The sequence below is a fragment of the Epargyreus clarus genome, unplaced genomic scaffold (assembly GCF_041222505.1).
Source record: "Epargyreus clarus isolate Ecla_fem2 unplaced genomic scaffold, WU_Ecla_fem_2.2 ptg000014l, whole genome shotgun sequence".
NCBI classification, from domain to species: Eukaryota; Metazoa; Arthropoda; class Insecta; order Lepidoptera; family Hesperiidae; genus Epargyreus; species Epargyreus clarus.
Window position 1 is genome coordinate 3,218,141 of NW_027332222.1, and position 20,107 is coordinate 3,238,247.

Here is a 20,107-nt window from a genome sequence, read left to right on the forward strand (position 1 = left end):
CGCAACAGATGAATAATTTTGAAGGAGGCTACCTATCTCAATAATTAATCAGTTACAGCGGCGACATGTACGGGAAGATAGGGAATAGCTTTATCCCAGTTATTAAACAGTGCAGCTTTAAAATAATATTTAAACATAAATTAAGAAACAAATAAACGAGAACAAAACACATGAGTCGGCGTGAGCACAATTAACCGCAAGTTAAACGTTGACGTGTACAAATGACGCATATTTTCGTACAAACAAGAATGGTTGAAATTTCACATCATTCATTTTATGTTATCCACATCTGAGTTGGAACATTAATTAGTCAAAGAATTCAGCTGATAAAATACTTTGAACGAATAAACTCTAGGTAGTGTCGAAGTATGCAGACCAGAGATCTAATTCCAAAGTTATCCTATTAAACTTTACTGCTATTTGGAAAGTCGGTAGATAGGTAAGCAGTGGAAAGCAAATCTGAAAGGTAAACTTTCGGATCCTTCCATGTTCCAAGTAGTTTAAAGTTTAGCATCTTATTAGGAAAGACTAAGATGTTTGATATACAAAGAAAATGGAAGCCCATTCGATTAATTTCTAACGAACTCTAATGATTAAGGGCGATGTCAGTTATGAATACATGCTTTGACTAGCTATATTATCGACTCAGTTATATGAAGTTTCAACTACATTCAATGGTTCTACGCTACATATACAATTTGAAAAGTGCTTGATGACAAGCAGTTCTGTTGTTCATGAAGAAAAGGACAAAAGGAAAATTTGTATGAAACCTGGTCCAATTGTCAAGAGTCTCGAAACTGAGCCATATAAAGGTTTATGAATATAAATCATTTCAAAATTCAAATAAATGATATGAAAGCTTTCATATAGAATAAGTTTCAAAACTAAGAGGTTTAAGCCAACTTGCTTATCATTTTCTAATTAAAACTCAATTAACGGTTCATATAGAAATGATGATGATTCAGAGAATATCATTCATTTTCTATTCAAATTATTATAATACAAATACGCCTAATAGATGCCACTTGACATCTAGCACCAGATACTACTCAATAATGTAATAATAGATTAGAAATTTAATATTAGATAAATTTTAAGCTACAATGTTACAATGCTGAGCCCAACACACTCAACGGATCATTACCGCTACATTCTAGTGCTGTAAACCGTACACTCGCTCACTAATAAATAGAGAGACCTCTTACAATTTATAAGGATTCAGAAGTTGCCAGACCCCACATACATAACACTCGCGTGCAAACAAAGTTCCGAGGACATTAATTACTGTGATAAGATAAACCCTCCCAAAATCCGTGGGACGAAAGACGCGGCGGTGCTGTGCAAACAGTTTATTTACGAAGATAAACCGAACCCGTGTATGCCATCACTCAGGTGTTTATTCGTCTACATGCACCACGATGTCTTCACATATTTTATACTGCAAACGTAAAGGGGAGTTTACTTATAAGGGGAGTATACTTAAGTTATTACTGCAAACGTTTTATAATGATACAAACACGAGATATTGTAAATCGCAAAAAAGCAAAAAAAAATCGAAATATTTGGTGTATGATACAATAGGTGATCTTATCGCTATTGAAGCTTTTCTCCCAGACAAACTCGGATTACGAGTTAATAGTTCTTAAGCTAATTCTTCTGGGACAAGAGTCGTAACTGAGATCTACTATAGATAGGTTGTCGTGGTTGATGAAGAGATAGAATGCTTATATAATGACTATATACACTACTGGACGGTAGAAATAAGGTATAGCTGTTATGCTTCTGCAGTGGAGCAACAAAGAGTTCTAAAACATTATCAATCTTTCTATCATACTGGGCAGGGATGCCAAAAACCGACTGTAATCAAACGAGCTCCGTTCCGCCCGTAACGCCAAAATCAATAGATTCCGCCGTATCGACATTATTTATATTTATAACCCAACCCACAATAAATTCTCATCGCTTACAGCATCTCTTAGTGAAACAAGTTTCTTATTATACAAATTGTGTTCAACGAAATCGAAATCCAACCAAACAAAAACAAAGTAATGAAGTACAATTAGTCAATTTACATAAACAACCGACATTTGAAATGACTAATTCATATCTTCAGCTACCATTCACAATAAGACCACAATAACAGTTAATTCAGAAGCTTTGTAGTAACCGGAATTAGAGCAGGAAAACTTTACTACGCCCGAATTTGATTTACCCTGTGGGCCTATTGTCGAAGAACGAGTGACGATTATTATTTAATTCATCATAATCGACACTCGTTCTTCAACATAGAGTATACAGTGCAAAATTAAATTATATTTTGTGGGTAATTTACTTCGAAACAAAAACAACAATTAATTTCATTGTTGTGTAGAATTTTATACTCGCTAATTATCATTTATGTTTTTGTTCCCAGAAAAGTGAATACAACAGACATGTTTACATTCATTAGTAATTAAGCTTGAAGTAGACTCATATGACCTAAATCTTTTTAAAATTCTTACAGTGAAGACAATCTCTCAAAAATTATACGATTATACAGATTATATAAGATTATACAGAATATTTAGACGATGAAACGAAAATCTGATCATAATTGAGTTTGAAAATGAGTGGAGATATCGGAGCCAAAAGCACTACTGACATCACAAGACAAGCAAATAATCTATCCGGCTTAATTAATGGCGCGGTCGTTGTCATCTACACAGGCGCTTCAGGAAGATATATTAGATATGTTCGATTGATGATGTTAGTTATAGGGGAAGTGAAAAAGAGCAAGTACGACACACTTCGCAGTGTTTTTAATTTCTATAGATATGTTGATCATACTTTGTATTATAACATTGAATTTTCAATTAGTGACTTTCTTTAAAATTTTGTATGACCATTTTTTTCTTTTAATTTGAAATTACCACATTAAATTACCTCACTTAAAACTTACTGATTTGAAAGAAATTCTTTTTTTTAATAAATAATTAATTTAAGCAAGTAAATATACTTTTACTGTGATAGCAATATTATTTTCTCATTGGAAGTTGGCAAAAAGATTATGTCATATAGTAGCTTCTGGGGACTCCATCTCTCTTAGTCTAGAGCAGGGGTTCCCAAAGTGTGCGCCGCGGCGCCCTGGTGCGCCGTAGAAAGTAAAGAGGGGCGCCGTGAGTCGATCCTCTAATCATTGGACCACAAATATTGGCGTTTTGGTCATCGATTCAAAATGAATATCCAAATTTAACATCCAAAGCATTAAAAAATTTCATTCTATTTGCAACATCATATCTATGTGAAGCTGGGTTTTCAGGTGTAGCTGTGATAAAGAACAAATATCGCTAAGGATCAATGTGGAGCAAGAAAGGAGAATAGCAGTGTCAAGTCATATTCCCCGCTTTGAAAAACTGCGCGGAGATCACTTAGCTCACCCTTCACATTGATTTGACTGAATAAATATCGTATTTTATTTTTGTTATCCTCAAGTCTTTCTTGTTGTTTTCCGTTTAAATTATTTTTTAATTACGTATTGTACAATTTCATATTGTGGTGTTTTAAATTCGTTTCGATCAACCTAAGGTAACTACTATTATTGTAGTTACCTATTTCTTTCGACTCAAATATTTAGCTAGGACAGGGCACAGGGCGCCGTGAAAGAATATTAAACTTGTAACTGCGCCGCGGGTTACAAAAGATTGGGAACCCCTGGTCTAGAGTGTCACAATCTCGAAATTCTTGAGAGTCGAGGTCTCATTAAGATGGATTGTCTCAGATACTTGTAATTTTTCAGGGTTTCGGACAGACACCTTTTATTTTTTACAATTTAAGATTTTCTTTCTTCTACGTCTGTAATATCTGTAATATGTGTCTCCAAGATTGGGCCAGTTTAGTTGTTGCAACTAAATTCTATCTCCACTATATTTGATAAGGCGTCTTCGAAACACAGTCTTGTTAGCGAGCCAAGAAATTGCTATCACATATGGACCCTAATAAATGGTGACAGCTATCTTGATCGGCTCGGCAGGACAAAACCATCTCAGCCGCCTGGCTTGCATTATCCGGTCTAAAATAGTTTCATATTATAAGATCCCACAATAAAAATATTAGGGGTATGATTTCGTTCTACTAATGAACACATAAAACAGTTATGTATGCTTTAATACCACTTGAATGAACATTTACTTAAATTAAACGATCAATATAGCAATATACTCGTAGCTGATAATTGTAAAAGCGAAAAGTCTATTGTTATATTTACCGAATGATGTAGGAACTAATCAGTTAGAACAAAAATATTGTACATGTTTAAAACAATTATGTTCCATACCGATATACAATAAGTACTGATAAACATAATAAAACAACAGTAAAATAAAAGAGCCGCCACATAAACGCAAGGCTTACAAGTTACGAACCGTACAGCCCATCATAACAATCTCAGTAGACATAAACCAGAGAGAAATAAAATTAAATTCTTGTACATTTCCTGCACAGCTAGTATTTCACTTAAAGTGGAAATCATAAAATTTTATCTCGTACTCCAAATATAAGTAGAGATAGCCGTAGGTAGACCAACAAGTTATCTTGGGTTTTAGAGCTTTGAGATAGGTCTTTACAAAAGAGATTTTGTTTGCAAAAATAAATGTTTATTTTCTTAGACATCATTCAAATATAGTTTAGACAAAAACTGCTTTTAAATTTTACAAAATTACATAAATCCTATATTTAATTATGAAGGAATAACAACAAATGTGAACCGAACAGCTGTAATCCAATTTTATACAGCAAAGTTTGCGGTGCGATGGTATATTACAAAGTTTTGATTATGAAAATGAATGCTGGGCCCAAGTTATATCCCTGTGGAGTTCCGTAGATATTTTAATTGCAAAACGTAACCATATGTGACATTGAAGAGTAACACACGCGACCTTCTGTTACAATATGATAATGATTAATGTTACCGCAGTATAGAAGCGATTTATATTTACCGAAGTATATATTTTCAAGATTTTCATAGAAAATCTTTCATCTTCAATCATTTCATACTAACACCATCTGGAATTGATTGATAGTTGACAAATATTTCTGATCGACTAACTCTCAATTGGTTCTTACTTTTCCTTTCTGCATCCGGTCTATAGCTAGTTGAATGTCCTTAATTGTAATGGAACTAAAACGTGCACTCACTTTGAAGTCAATTGCCTAGTTACGTAGTTGTGTAATGAATTGTAAAGGGGACAATATGAAAAAATATCTCAAAGCAAAGTTAAAGTGGCACTGCAAGTTACGCTATTACACTGGAAAGTTTCGTTTTGTCCCACCGTGAAATCCAGGTCGGGTTAAGAGAATGGCTTATTCAGGCTTTACAGGCTGACACATTAAGTTTCTCTTTGGTGTCTTTGGCAGTTGAAAGTTTAACACGACAAATGGGCTGGAGCGGCGGTACGCACTCTCTTTTCGGGCTAAATTTATGTAACCGCTGTAGTATACCTACGAATACTACATTTACGGTCGAAGAGAACATTCGGGCGTTGAGTTATTTATATTGAAGTTACGGTATTCGGCTACTCTTTGCTATAGATCGAAAACTTCAACTATTTCCACAACATCCACATTAAGTTACAGTAAGTTTACTGTAAATACAAAGTCTAAATCACGGACTACTAGACTAGTCTGTTATATTAATAAATATTATCAATCAATATTACGTTGATTATTTATTATCATTCTACACACAGTTTGCCTTCTAAAATTCCTAGTAAGCAAAAACTGTCAAATTTTAATCTTTGAGAGGCAAAAAATGGATACATACTCAAATTCATCACTGTGCACTGCAATGAATTAAGCCCAATATGGAAGAGGCATGGAAAACAATCACCGTCGCAAACGCACGACGTAGGTTATTTATTCCTGTTAAGACATACTGCGAAAAATTTAAGACCTTATTCCCGTCTTATGAGCTCATTTTACACAGCCGTAGAACCCTTGTCACAAAGAATAGGCACTAGAGCAAATACAGCAGAGCTTTCCGCTTACAATGGTGCATTTCAACGGCTGTTTTTAATTAGGAAGATAATTATGTCCTCGTCTTCTTTCGTGCTCGCAGGACAAACAAACGTGAGGCTTCAGGAAATGGTAAGGTTAATGAAACTGAAAACCGATAGCGACCTAAGACAATTAATTACTTTCGGCGAAGGCAATTTGTTACTTGCGAAATTGACGTCTCCTTTGTTTAATACAGAATGGTCGTAAGACTTTTATTGGGAACCAAAACACCTTACATACATAATTGGACGTAGTTACAGTGGATTGGATCCTTTTCGTTTAACTATGTCCAATTAATACAACAAAACCATTTTTAAAACAATTTAAAATTTTGAATCCCATGTATAAAGTCACTCTGGGTTTTAGAAAAACGTAGATATACGTAAGTATCCTATTATTGTTTTAGTGCAGGAGTCTTCTCTCAGTACAACAGGGGTTTAGGCCACATTCTACTTGGCTCACCAGGTATGAATTGGTAATCTTAATCGTTATGAACTCTCAGGCATGTTCCCATTATATTATTCTTCACTGTTACAACGTCTTGAACCAATTGGAATTATTATACCCAAGTTTTTCTGCGACTAGAAATATTAGGTCAAAACTCTATCATTGTTCGCAGAAAATCCGATGAGATGAATCGATAATCATGAACGTTAACACAAACAATGCCAATAATTACCCGCCGATAGAGGCAATTAATGACTTGCAGAATTCACGATCCATTGTGCTACATCATATAACGAGAGAATTTGGAACTCGTACCGTACACGTAATGTTCCAAGTTTTATAATAACGCTCATTATGAGTGACGCAGACAGTGGTGGTAGTGCAGAATTATTTTCTGATACAGCTCTACAGGCTCTACTTCAGGATCAAATCTTAGGCATGGATGTACTTTTTTATCGGACGCGGTTTCAGGTATTACTCCACTTACAATAACAAAGAAGATAACAAGTAATTAATTAAAAAAATCATAAACCCAACTGCACCAAAAAGGCTGAAGTAGAATTTCCAAAAGCAGTGAAATAGGCATTTCATTATTTTTATCCAGAAAGCCAAATACAAAGTTTCATAGTAGGTGTCTGCTTCAAAAACAAAAGATGTTCAAACAATATTATCCTATTTTATCCTCGTAGTGTTCATTTACGCTATATAAAGAACCTATGTGTAAAATTCCAGCACGCTTAAGTTCAGCGGTTTCCCTTTGCGTTGATCTCTGGCACAGCAACTCACTCATTTAGTCAGACAGTCATCTCGATGTGTATAAACGAGTATATATGTACTAGCTGACCCGGCAAACGTTGTGTTGCCATATAAATAAAAAAATGTTAAGGATGAACAACCCTTATCACTTAGGTGTAAAACAAAAATAGATAGTGGCCGATTCTCAGACCTACTGAATATGTATATAAAATTTGGTGAAAATCTAACACGAGAATTTTATATATAAGATATATTATATAATGTATGTGTAATCTCCTCTTAATTTCCTTTATTTTGACACCCTACTCGATAGATTTGGTTAACTTTTTTAAAACGTGTTACTATTTCGCAAAAAAATCCACCATTTACGGTCTATAAAATATATAACTTCATTAAATCAAAGTTTCGTTCATTATTTTACCTCGTTAGAGGTAGCATTTCATTATTTTTATCCAACAAGCCTGATACAAAATGTCATAGTGTTTGCTTCAAAATTGAGGATTGTTCAAATGAACTTTTAACCCTTATTTTACCCTCTACGGGGTTGATTTTTCGGAGGGGGATAAATAAGTGCGACCTTGTTCCTATCCAGAAAGCCAAACACAAAATTTTATAGTAGTTGCTTCAAAATTAAAGGATTTCAAAAAAACTGTTTTCCCCTATTTTACCCTCTTAAGGGTAGAATTTCCAAAAAGCCTTTCTTAGTACATATTCAAGCTATATAGAGAACCTGTGTGCAAAATTTCAGAACTGTAAGGTCCTTGGTTTAGGCTGTACGTTGATTTCTGAAAAATGAAAAAGTCATTTAGTTAGTCAGTCAGTCAGTCACCTTACTGTTTTATATATATACAAATATGTTTTTATAATCTCCGTTTAATTTCCTTCCATTTGATACCCTACTCGATAGGTTCGGTTAACTTTTTTTTTTAAATGTGTTACTATTTCGCGCCAAAAATCCGCCATTTTGATTTTTTTTTACTAACACCTATCTAAGGACACTCGGGTCATTGAGACAAATATAATGACACTTTAACTGTTGAAATTCATCCAGCCGTTTGTTAGATCGGATCAAATAAAGAAAGACAAACATACAAGATACGCGCGAAAAACATAACCCTTCCTTGGCAGTCGGGTAAAAATTAAATGGGAATGTTTACCAACCAGTGCTGGTTCTAAAATCTGATTCTGAGAAGAGTTCCTACCCATAACAAGTTATTCAATAAAAATGATTATGAGAATAGTAATTAAGATGATGTTTATGAACATTGGCTACCAATTTCATTGTATTATGAACAAGATAATTATTTGACGACACTCTTAGCATTTTCAATGTAAGTATCAAAATACAAATACAATTTAAGAATGATAAAAGGAGCTCTTTATAATCGGAGCAATAAATTTACATCAAAATACGTGGCTACACAATAGTTCCAGAGCTGAATTTCCACAACCACACAGCTAATAACGTACACCGCATAGCAGATTGTTTATTTTATTTGAAGTTCAAAGCGGAAACAATATAGTCAGTGGTGCGAAGGAACTTACTAAACACACAAACATGTATGTAGCCGCAAACCCACATGAATCAGTCTACGAAAGTTTTGCACTACGCCAAACAGCAGATTGTACATTGTACTTCATTCTGAGGGAAGACTGAACACTGAACATCACCCAGTCTAATAAGTTCAATTGTATCATTCCCACAAACTTCGTACAACAGTACAACGGGAGTGAAATCCGAAGCGGAAAATTTAGTGAAATGTAGTTAGCGCTAGTTTTCGTATCAAAAAGGAATTTCCACCAGCATCTGGGACATGGGAACATTAGACTCGAAACGTGGTTGTTAGAAATCTGGAACATTTCATGATGAGAGCGTTGAACGCGTTTCATCCAGAGGTATGTAGTACGACGCAAAAAGCTTATACCCACTACACTCACGAAGACTATGCAAAGCGAATATATGTAAAGGCAATGGAAACGATTTTGGTCGACAACATTGTCCATCGTCTCATTTATTTGGCATTTAAAATGTAATTTTTCTGTTTTTGTAGTTAATTCTAATTTATTTGATTTTTTGTAATTCACGACAAGAACTAACTGTTGTACGTGTACATTAGTAATCAACACCAAATAGAATTGGACAATGGATAAATTGGTATGCCGGAAAATAAGTTACAACTCCTCATAGCCGTAAATGAATCTAGAACTTCAATAAACCATTAAATACCATGTCTACTTATCGCTAAATACTATATGTCTACTTCATCAACAACCCATTACAGTCCCACTGCTGGGCACGGGTCTCCTCTCATAATGAGAAGAATTAGGCCATAGTCCACCGCGCTGGCCAAGTGCGTATTGGTAGACTTCACATACCTTTGAGACTTTTTTTTTTATAAATCTCAGGTATGCAGGTTTCCTCACGATGTTTTCCTTCCCCGTTTAGCAAGTAATAATTAATTTCTAATACGCACATAACTTTGAAAAATCAGAGGTGCGCGCCTGGGGTTTGAACCTGTTTGAACCCCTCGATCGAGAGGCCGAGTTTCTTAACCACTAGGCTATCACTGCTTCTATGTCTACTTACGTTCGCTTATATTCCTTGGTGTTGTTTAGATAAAGAGCAAAATATAATTTAATATCCTTTCAATTTAAGATGGATAAGCATCCAAGGAAAACATAGGAAGCGCAATGCAGAGAACCGTGTAAACGATGAAAACGTTTTACGGTAATAATACCTCAAAGCTCAAAATTCAATCCAGCATTCATAAATTCATGTCACCGTGTTTTTCGACCGAACCGTAAAAGCAACCGTAGAATGGAACGCAAAAAGTTGAGGGACAGATTGTCCCTCAGTTTACACTAGAACAAATTGATTTTTTAACTGTTATGCAACATCTGCTCTCAGATCCACTTGATATATGCATAGTTATTGGAATACGAACAAAACAGCCAATGTATAACCTACATCGCTGAAGGGGAATCAATAAAGTCGTCGGATGAGATTGAAAAACACTTTTCATAAATTCTAATTTCGGAGCAGTAACTTTTTAAGGAACAACTATTCATTGTGGAAAAAGATTTAGTAGCTGAATAAAAGAACCTCTAAAAGAAAGATAAAACACGGTAATCAAATAAGTAGATAGAGAATGGAAATGATTATTTACTTCGAAAATGTATGCGATCGATAACTAATAAGCACGAGAACTTAATAAACACTTTATAAGCTTAGATTTTTCATTTACTAAAATAAAACATGCCGCTGAAGTTTATAGTTCAGCAGTTTATGTACATACAAGGTTAACTTAGATGTGTCAATATTAGACGATCAAGATTCTGCAGTTCCCGCAAAGGCCAAATGCCTCCAGTCTCTAAACTCTCTAAGGATATTCTCAGGAGTACTCAGGACTGTTTCTGACCAGATAAATCACCTAATAGTTAGTTCTAAATAACTAACTGACAGACAGTTATCCGTAAAGATTCTTTGATATCTAATCCCCGTTAATCCCGTGAACTATTTTATATTTAAGGCTTAGATTTCCCTTCAAAAAACGTCGCTAAGGAAAATTATGTTAAGTCTTTTAAAATATTCACAAAAAAAACTTAAAATTGACGGCCCTCGTTATTAATCTTTTTATACCAAACGGGTCACCCCGAGTTAAAGGCTTAAGCGGACAACGAACCACGCGAATGAGGTTATAACACGATTTAAAAGGCTTTGCATAGCATTAACAAATTGAAATGTATGTTTGTTCGTGTATTATAACGTTGAAAGGTTTTTCTTCTGACTAACATTATTTATTTATTTTATAATAAAACCCACGATACGAAACAGTCACCGTTGACGATGGACATTTGCTAGTAGAAGAGTCGCTAATGTATTGCTGGTTTTAAAGGAGAATTAATTTTGCACCTATTTCGAAGAACTCCATGTCATAACTTTCCGAAATATACTAACGGGAAATTCGTACGAAGTAAAAGGGGACGCGTATACAACAAACTTGATAGTTTATTTTGATATACCCAATGAACGCTTACCCTATTTACCCACACAAGCCACAGATCCACTGATAAATGATGTTCGTAAAATTTGGCAGACGTGTAGTCTGTTATGGAGAGAAGAAAGGACGGAACACTTTTCATCCCGCAATATTGTCTAGATCCAAACAGAATATTGATATACTGTGTATTTTCGTTTTTGCACTTTTTACACATAGTTTTTGACGTAACTAGTCAAATAATTGAAACTAATTGCAGTTAAATTATATTATGGTTTATCGAGCTTTCAGTCCTCATAAAATGCTCAAAGTGAGGGGCTTGGGCCATAGCCTCCACAGGCGGGCCAATTACGGATTAGTCAAGTACACACACCTTTAAGAAGGTTTTGTTAAAGAATCCAAGCGTGAAGTTTTCTTACGATGTCACTGTTTAAGAAAGTGGTAATTAATTTCTAATATGCACGTAACTTTTAAATATAAGAGGTGTGCCTGGGATCCCACCCTTGGACCCCTTCTATTGAAAGACCGAGTTCCAATTTGTTATATCACTCACCTGTATCTGGAACATGGATATGGTGTCGTCGAGCATCTGCACGCGCACGGCGAGCATCTTGCCGCCCTTCTTCGGCGTGGCGGGCGGCGTGCGCGCGCCCCCGCCGTCCACGCCCGCCGGCGTGCTCGCCGAGTGGTGCATGCGACCTACACACAACACACATTTTTTTAAATCTTTGACTCGGTAGGTACCAAATGTTTGCTAAAGTGGTAGAACCTTGCGTGGTTCGACTACATCGCCACCATCTCATCTATTTCTGTGTTATAACAACAATTTCCGGGTGCTTTAAGTGATTGAAAGAGTGAGTAAGGTAGAGACACTTTCACGAAACAATACAACTTAATTCTACGTGGAGTAAATCATCTTTGATCGACCTCAAGGAGGACCATTCAAACTTACCCACCAACCCTAAATGTTATTGATTAGAGATGTGTTTGGACGTCACATTCTATCTGTATGCTGGTTTATTTCTATCAAAAAAAAAATAGTATGAATATTTCATTGTTAGACATAGTTCAGATTAGGAGTCTTGATCCTGTGTGACAACTACGGAGTAAAACGGCAAAACCCAACCCTAGACGACTGTAAACTAAGATTTGCGTCGTCTTCAAACACTGCAGTGAATCGATAAATGTAATGTCCTGCGAAGATTCTAGGTCAGACCTCCTAGGACCGGTTCGAAACGAAATCTACATAACATCTTCTGAAGTTGTTTCCGACCGAGATGACGCCAGTAACGTACGATAAACTAACTGAACGCGACATGCTGTATAACATTGCAGTGAATCGATTATCGGTAATCCTGTGAAGATTTTAGGTCAACGCTCTTGAAGTCCGTTACAGAATAATATTAAATTTGTTATGTCTTAGAAGTTCTCCGTAAAAATAGTTTAGCACAAAAAAAATACTCAATGCGCTCATTAACACACATTTTAGTAATTAAATACTTGGAAGATTTGAATACTAAGTTGTTTGAGTCGAATACGTATCAAATAATCATCTTTTAAAACAGCATAGGTCAGAATCCAATCTACAACTATAAACTCAAGTTTGCGCACTCTTCGGCACATGTTGCTGTTAATCGAAACTTGAATTTCTGTGAAGATGAGACCTCAGAGTCGTTTAATAAATATTTCAATAATTGGATATGCTTAGAGATAGGAATATAAAAGGTGCTCAACATTTGATACGCTCAGAATGGAGAAAAGACAATAACTGGTTTATAATTTTTTGAGATAACCGTGGAAACAGAAATGATTTTGACAATTTCGATTCTCTAAAAACATTAGAAACATTGATAAATTGATCGCTTTAACACAAACAAGTAATAACTGAAGGCAATATTATATTTGTAATTGTGGTTCTTATAGTTATTTCCCTTGAAGCAAAAACATTTCCCATTGATGGAAATTGTATTGTGCTCGTAAAAGATAAATCTTCAAATTAGCGCTAAGCACGCCCTCGCGGATAACTTCGCTGAAAGAGATGAATGAACCCCTTCCGTTACTCTTTGTATTCGCGAGTCGTTCACCCTTTGACAGCTTCACTGCACCACAATTTACTTAAATTCATTCACGACGAGAAGCAAGCTTCGTTGAATGCGTTTAATAAAAATATCCTTATATATTTTTCGTTTTATATTAGATAAATGTAAATCATTTAGTTATGAACTAAAACCACTTTAACAGGCATAGTAAGACTTAACACTTGTTGTATGTTTCAGGTTCTAGACCTATTCATAAAAGTCCTTCAAGTAGAAGTATTATCATCCTACATTCGATTGTGCTAGTGGTAGAAATTAGAAAAGTATGTGGATATGTTAAAATCTTTAACTCTTACATAATAAAATAACGCAATGGGTTAAAGACGAGATGTGTATGAGCCACATAGCTTTTATCGCATAAATACAAAGTTAAGCTTAAACGTACTAATCTATGCTTAAACGCTTTAAAACGGATATAATGTAGTATTTAATTAAAATGCAAACCTAATATGTGCAATTCATGAAATAGGAAATGACCGACTGCTACTGCCGCTTGTTATCTGAAATCAATCCTAAATTCGTTTCAACTCCAACCTGAAGTCGCTCAAAAATAAGTAGTAATAAGTTATTTTCTGATCCATAAGCGATAAGCGTTAACAGCTACACGGTTATCATAATTAATATAACAGGAATTTAAAGAGGACGGATCGAAGATGTTTTATCCGACACTTTTAAACGATGGGCGTTTCTAACTATTTCGCATCTTCAACAATGGTTGGCCAATAACAAAAGCCACGTGACATTGTAATTATGTAATCATTTGACGACAACTCGAGTAAAAGATCAATCAACATCAATCGTGACAAAGTTAACGTGCAGTTAATTGTTCCAGTACAATTACCGTATGCGACGAGCCATTTCAACGGATTTAAGCATGATTTAAGCTGTGAATTAGTCAAGTCAGCTGCCAATGTAACAGTTCCTCTCAATAGTATAGTACAGTTTACGTAACTAGCATTGTTAGTAATTACTAATTGAGAGCAAGCTATCACACGGAACTTATGGGTCTTGTGCCAAATGCCACATCTATTATACTCGTATCTATGACAAGAAAATACCGTATGAAGAACGTAGATTTTGTAGGATTAAGCTAGAGATTGTTGTTGATATAAAGACGTGCTCAAGATAGGAGTGTGATCATATCATGATTATATTAAGATTACTTGTGTATCGTATACTGTCTGTATGATCATAGATAGATTTTATTTTTTGTTATCTGTATCTGTAAATGTGCTATTTATATAATATCTATTCACCATATTGGTCAATAGATATTATAGAAGAATAAATAATCAGCTAAAGTTAACAAACATTGCGCTTACAATGCAGTGACAATCTTGCTACCGTATACGACAAAATAGGTCCTCACCTCACCAAATTCTTCATAAGATTACCCGCCCATGGAAATCTGTAATCAACCCCAGATATGATTACATTCCTACGTGAGGACGCAGATTCGCCACTAAGCTTCAAACCAGAACACAGCAGCGCTTAACACTATTATTAGGCAGAAATAGGTGTGGCGGTGGTGCCGCCGAAGTCGAACCACGAAGGGTTTTATCACTTTCCAATATTCATGATGATACATGACACACTCACCTGGTATATTCCATCCAATAGTGGACAGGTGGCCAGTGGAGTTACAGCTGCCCGGTGGTAGCTCCGATTCCATCATACTTCTCTCTTCCCACACTCTTTTAAACCCAAACCCCATGTGATATAGGTCATTGTCACCGCCCTCACACTGAACTGTCACTGACCACTACTTGCACTACCTGGGAACAAGAAAACAAGAAAATTTGCAAATTTACTATTTTGGAACAAAGTAAATATTATTTTTATTAAATTATAATAAACAAGCACTCCAGGACTGATAGCTTGCAAACTAATAGCTTGCAAAATGTTTAGCATGGTCTATAGATCAATAAAATAAACCAAAAAAACACCGGTAATGAAATATACTCTTTTGTGTACTGAATATAAAAACCTACCTATTATTTTAAAAGTCGTACAAACATACTTTAGAGAATTCTGTATGTATTTATGCTTTGCAGTGTTTAATCAAGCTCATACAATATAACAAAATAGCCTTATCAAATCATATCCTGACTGAATCACCAACATTCTGGAATTGTATGTTTATTTAGTATGTTTATATCGTCACAAACATTTTCAGATTACTCTTCCAAAGGTTCAGTGCTCTTAACAATAGCTAAGTCACAAATTAGTTAAGTAACATGTCAGTTTACTTAACACATTTAGTGGCAATTTTTAAGATGCCATTTAATCTTCTCAGTTGAAATTAAGTATATCAGTGGTATAAGAAAAAAATATACCTGACACTTAATTTAAATTTTGAAGTAAACCTCTTGTTTCCTGACAAATACAAAAATCCAATAAATCCAATATCCAATATAGGAACACTAACAAATATGATGAATAAAATTCACTTCTTTTATTGTCAAAAAATCACAACATTAAAAATTACAGGTACACTTATATCACTTTATCAATTTCAATACCCTTTAAGTCTTATACTCTGAATGTCAAGTGTATGATAACGTGATAGGTTGAGAACAGTCACACAATCACCACTGCAAATGTGATGTCAATTGTACATTTTTATGACCGGAACAATCATTGAACGGGCATGTAATCACTTTGATTACCACAAACATAATTGATATATAATTACTTACTTTAATGATGCTAGAGCTTACTTCTTTTGAATTGCATGATTACTTCAGGAAGACTAAATTTCTATAAAATATTAAAATAATTACATAATTGGTAATTGTTGATTAAATTATCTATGTATTCGAAAAATTGCTCTTTCTTATGCTTGTACTAAAATCTATTCAAAAATACTTATTTAAAACTTTTATTGAAAGAGAAATTGAATACTTTACATTATCCCAGATGTGGGAAAATCCTTACTTAATATTATAAAACCGAAAGTAACTCTGTCTGTCTGTCTGTCTGGTTGTCTCTTCTTCACACCTAAACTACTGAACCGATTTTAATGAAATTTTGTACAAAGATAGTCTGAGAACCGAGAAAGGACATAGGATAGTTTTTATCCCGGAAATCCCACAGGAACTAGGGATGACGATCTAAGATCGATTAATCAGAGAATCGATCTCTTGGACCAAAAAAATCGATTATTTTATTCGATATTAGTAAGGATTGAATCGAAAAACTATGCATTTGATCAAGTCATGATCTTTAGCAAAGTTGTTATCCATGATCCCACGAAGGTTTCAGAGTTGGTGCGACCATTTGGCGCCATTGTCATTCCAATGAAGGTACGAATTTTCAGTTTTATGTATGTTAGTATGTCATATTATTTTCTTTTAAACGCGGACGAAGCCGCGGACAAAAACTAGTAAGCAAATATAAAAGTAAGTAAAGTACAGAGGAAAACTTGTTAAAATCTATTAAATACTGACTTGCATATACTTAGTTTAACATTGGGATCAAGGAAAGAGATAATTACACTTAAGATAAGTTAGCAAGTTGACAGAAAACACACCATGCAATGTGACCTGCACCAGAGCTATTACAGCTTCAATATCAAACAACATTCAAGTTATTTAACTACAATAACTTGCTTATATTTATAACCTTTGTTTGATAATTAATATGTTAATTTAAACACTGTGACATATATATATAGATAGATATACAATGTCATGTTATATCTTTATAATCATGTACAGAAATACTTCAGACATTTAGAAGGAAACTACCATATTGGAAAAAGCAGCTACAGTGATAGTTGAAACTTTTCATCTTAATATGGGCAGGTTTGAATCCCCAGCATGAATGTCGGATTTTTAAATGTTGCATGTAACCCTGCAAGTGGTAACTGCTGATAATAATATAATTCAGAAAAATTACAGGTGCAAGCCTAGGTTTCGAATCACAGACTCCATCTGACATTGGATCTACTAGGCTATGATTGCTTACAAGAATATGTAGTTACCATAAATATTAGCTTCTAACATCATAGCTAGAGGGGCAGACAGACAGCAAAATGATGAATGTGGATTTTTTCTCATTACCTTTCAATTCATTTTTTTTTAGTTTGTTTTTAATACAATTTTGGTATAATCCTTGCGACCCAAACACAATGTGTATAATTGTAAATGTATGTAGAAAATAGACAATGCAAAATAATTCCATTGTCTATCTACTAGATAATTACATCTCCAATTCTTTGTATTTGGAGATATTCTTATAGGAATGTAATTGCAAAAGAAGATGTTATTTCTTATAAGACTTTTGCAAATTCATATATTTATGATCATACTCTGAGGGTTACGGTTGAACAATAATATGTTGCTAGCAACTTGTGTTGATCTATTTATTTGAAACTTATTATTATATATGATATCTTAGCCAAAATATGTACTATATAATACACTTGCTGTTGAGAGCCTTGATTTCATAAAATATAACCCATGTCTTCAATTTTTTTTAATTCTATGATGAGTTACTGCGAAACATTTACTTATGGTATAGATGAGTGACTCTCCTGTGCCTCATGATAGAATACATGCACACATAATCAATATATTAACACTAAAATGTCATATCTCTAATTATGTACCCATAATGTGTCACTTTACTAGGAATAAACCTATGACATTTTAACAACATTTACATAGTAAGTCATTCTGGTAATTTCAACATGAATAATGTGATTAATATAATGAACATTAAATACACATGTAATTAGTGTTAGTTATCATTTCCAAAAATAATTAATTTATATTGTATTACAAGTTCTGTAATTAAATCTTAAACCTTGGAGTCAAAGAAATGTATTTATACTATATTTCATAAATCCATTTCCATCTACTGCAATCATATAACATAAAAAATAAAGGTAAAAAGATATTTAAATAAAATATTAAAATTGTTATTGTAAAAGAAATTTGTTTCACTGCAGTTGACAAAATGAAAAAAAAACTCAATACATTCTCTTACAACATATTATTTAAATATGTAGGGATATAATATACTGCTCCATTAGAAACAGCATTAATCAATATTTAATAAAAGAGGGCCTACCTGAATCTGCCACTTCAAAGTCAAGGAACATTTATCACTGATTGTTACATCTTTATAGATTTGCACAAACTATAAATGAACCTATACGTCCAAAAGCAGTTTTGTAGCTTTTAATAAATTTTATATCCTCCACCCGGGAGGCAGTTAATTACGCTACTGCATGGGGTGCAGGACCGGCGCCCTACTTCGCACCCCCAGACATAAATAGTAGCTTAATGCAACACCCAGAAAATAGGTCACCAGAGGTGTGCCCGGTAGACAGAGACGGCCGCGCGATCGCCGACACCCTGCATCACTAAGACCCCCTCTGCAAATTTAATTACACCTGCACAAGACGACGTCGCTCGCGTAATAATTCAACGACAAACCCCACTCACTTGCGTAGTAACGAACATTATACATTCATATAAAAACATCTTGGCTTACTTTCTAACACTCGCAGTAAAACGAGAGGACCGACGACGGAACGCAGCCCCGACTCCAGAGTTCCCGACTTGTCAAACACCAGTTTCCGAGTCATTGATCTAATTTATCACACGATGCACCACCACTTTGACGCGCCGTTTACACTATGTAACCACTGCTGTGATTTTGTACTGCACAAATTTTAAGTTATACTCTTAATGTATGGCCCTACTAATTGATTTTTCACACGATCATTGCAAAATTTTATTCACACACCCTAAACGCACATACATATCGCCATATTTATTTACCTATAGAATGTTGCTATGCTGTTGCTTGCTAATCTTACTATAGTATCCTTACCCTCTACAAAAATGTTTTGTATATTTGTTTCACGGAATAATAATCAATATAATATATTTAATTTTTCATTGATATCATTTTGTCGTTTGATATTTTTATATAGCTGTAATTTAATAATTCTATGAGTTACTTTCATATAAAAAGCTGTCTGAAAATGCTCTAAAATATACTGGATTGGTAAAATGTTGGTGAACTTAGCACAGCATTTGCCAGCAGAGCACTAAAAAATGAGAGTTCTATTCGCATGCACATGAGTTCTATAGTTCCTGATAGTTTTCAGGAATAGTTCTGGCGATTTCACGGAGATAAAGCAGAATGAAATAATGCTCTGCTAACTTCACACAGCAGAGCATTTTCTATAAAATTGAAAAAAAAGCTATTGATTAGTGTAATTAGCTAATATCTGGAGTTCCTAATAGTTTTCAGTGATAGTTCTCGTGAAATAAACTTAAAAAATAATTTATTGATAAAATAAACTGACAACAATTTAACCAAAAAAAATGTGCAAAAAGGTTATTTAAAAGCGGAAACTCGACGATTTTGCAAAGCCTAGTAATAAAATGATACATTTATATAGTAACTGTCCCAGGAACTCACACTAAAGTGCCAGCACAGCATACTAGAATAGTACAAATCGGAAAGATTTTCGACAAAACTTTTTTAATATTATTTTCACGTAACCAGGGGGAAAAAACTCATCGGTTATACATAGGCTAGTAATATGGCTACAATATAAAAATATAACCAATCCCAGAACTCACACTAAAGTGCCAGCAGAGCATACTAGAACAGCACAAATAGGATGGATTTTCGACAAATATTTTATTTAAATTATTTCCACGTAACCAGATGGCGGGAACTCATCGGTTTTATATACACTAGTAACAAAGCTACAATTTAAAAATATAACCAATCCCAGAACTCACACTAAAATGC

At 34.4% G+C, this 20,107-nt stretch overlaps 1 protein-coding gene across 3 annotated transcripts in view; it reads right to left on the bottom strand.

Moving 5' to 3' along the window:
* Cdep (Chondrocyte-derived ezrin-like domain containing protein) overlaps positions 1 to 19,148 on the bottom strand; it is a 64,790-nt gene extending 45,642 nt beyond the window's left edge. The window contains exons 1-3 of one of the 3 annotated variants that reach the window (XM_073079492.1): positions 18,830 to 19,136; positions 14,927 to 15,102; positions 11,785 to 11,930 (exon numbers count right to left, since the gene is read on the bottom strand). In XM_073079492.1, the coding sequence (XP_072935593.1) occupies positions 11,785 to 11,930; positions 14,927 to 15,041 (261 nt within the window). In that variant the 5' untranslated portion in view covers positions 15,042 to 15,102; positions 18,830 to 19,136. Of the gene's footprint in view, positions 1 to 11,784; positions 11,931 to 14,926; positions 15,103 to 18,829 lie in introns of all 3 variants that reach the window. The other 2 variants (XM_073079493.1, XM_073079494.1) reach the window with 2 other exon arrangements.
* Between the last annotated feature and the right edge of the window lie 959 nt (positions 19,149 to 20,107).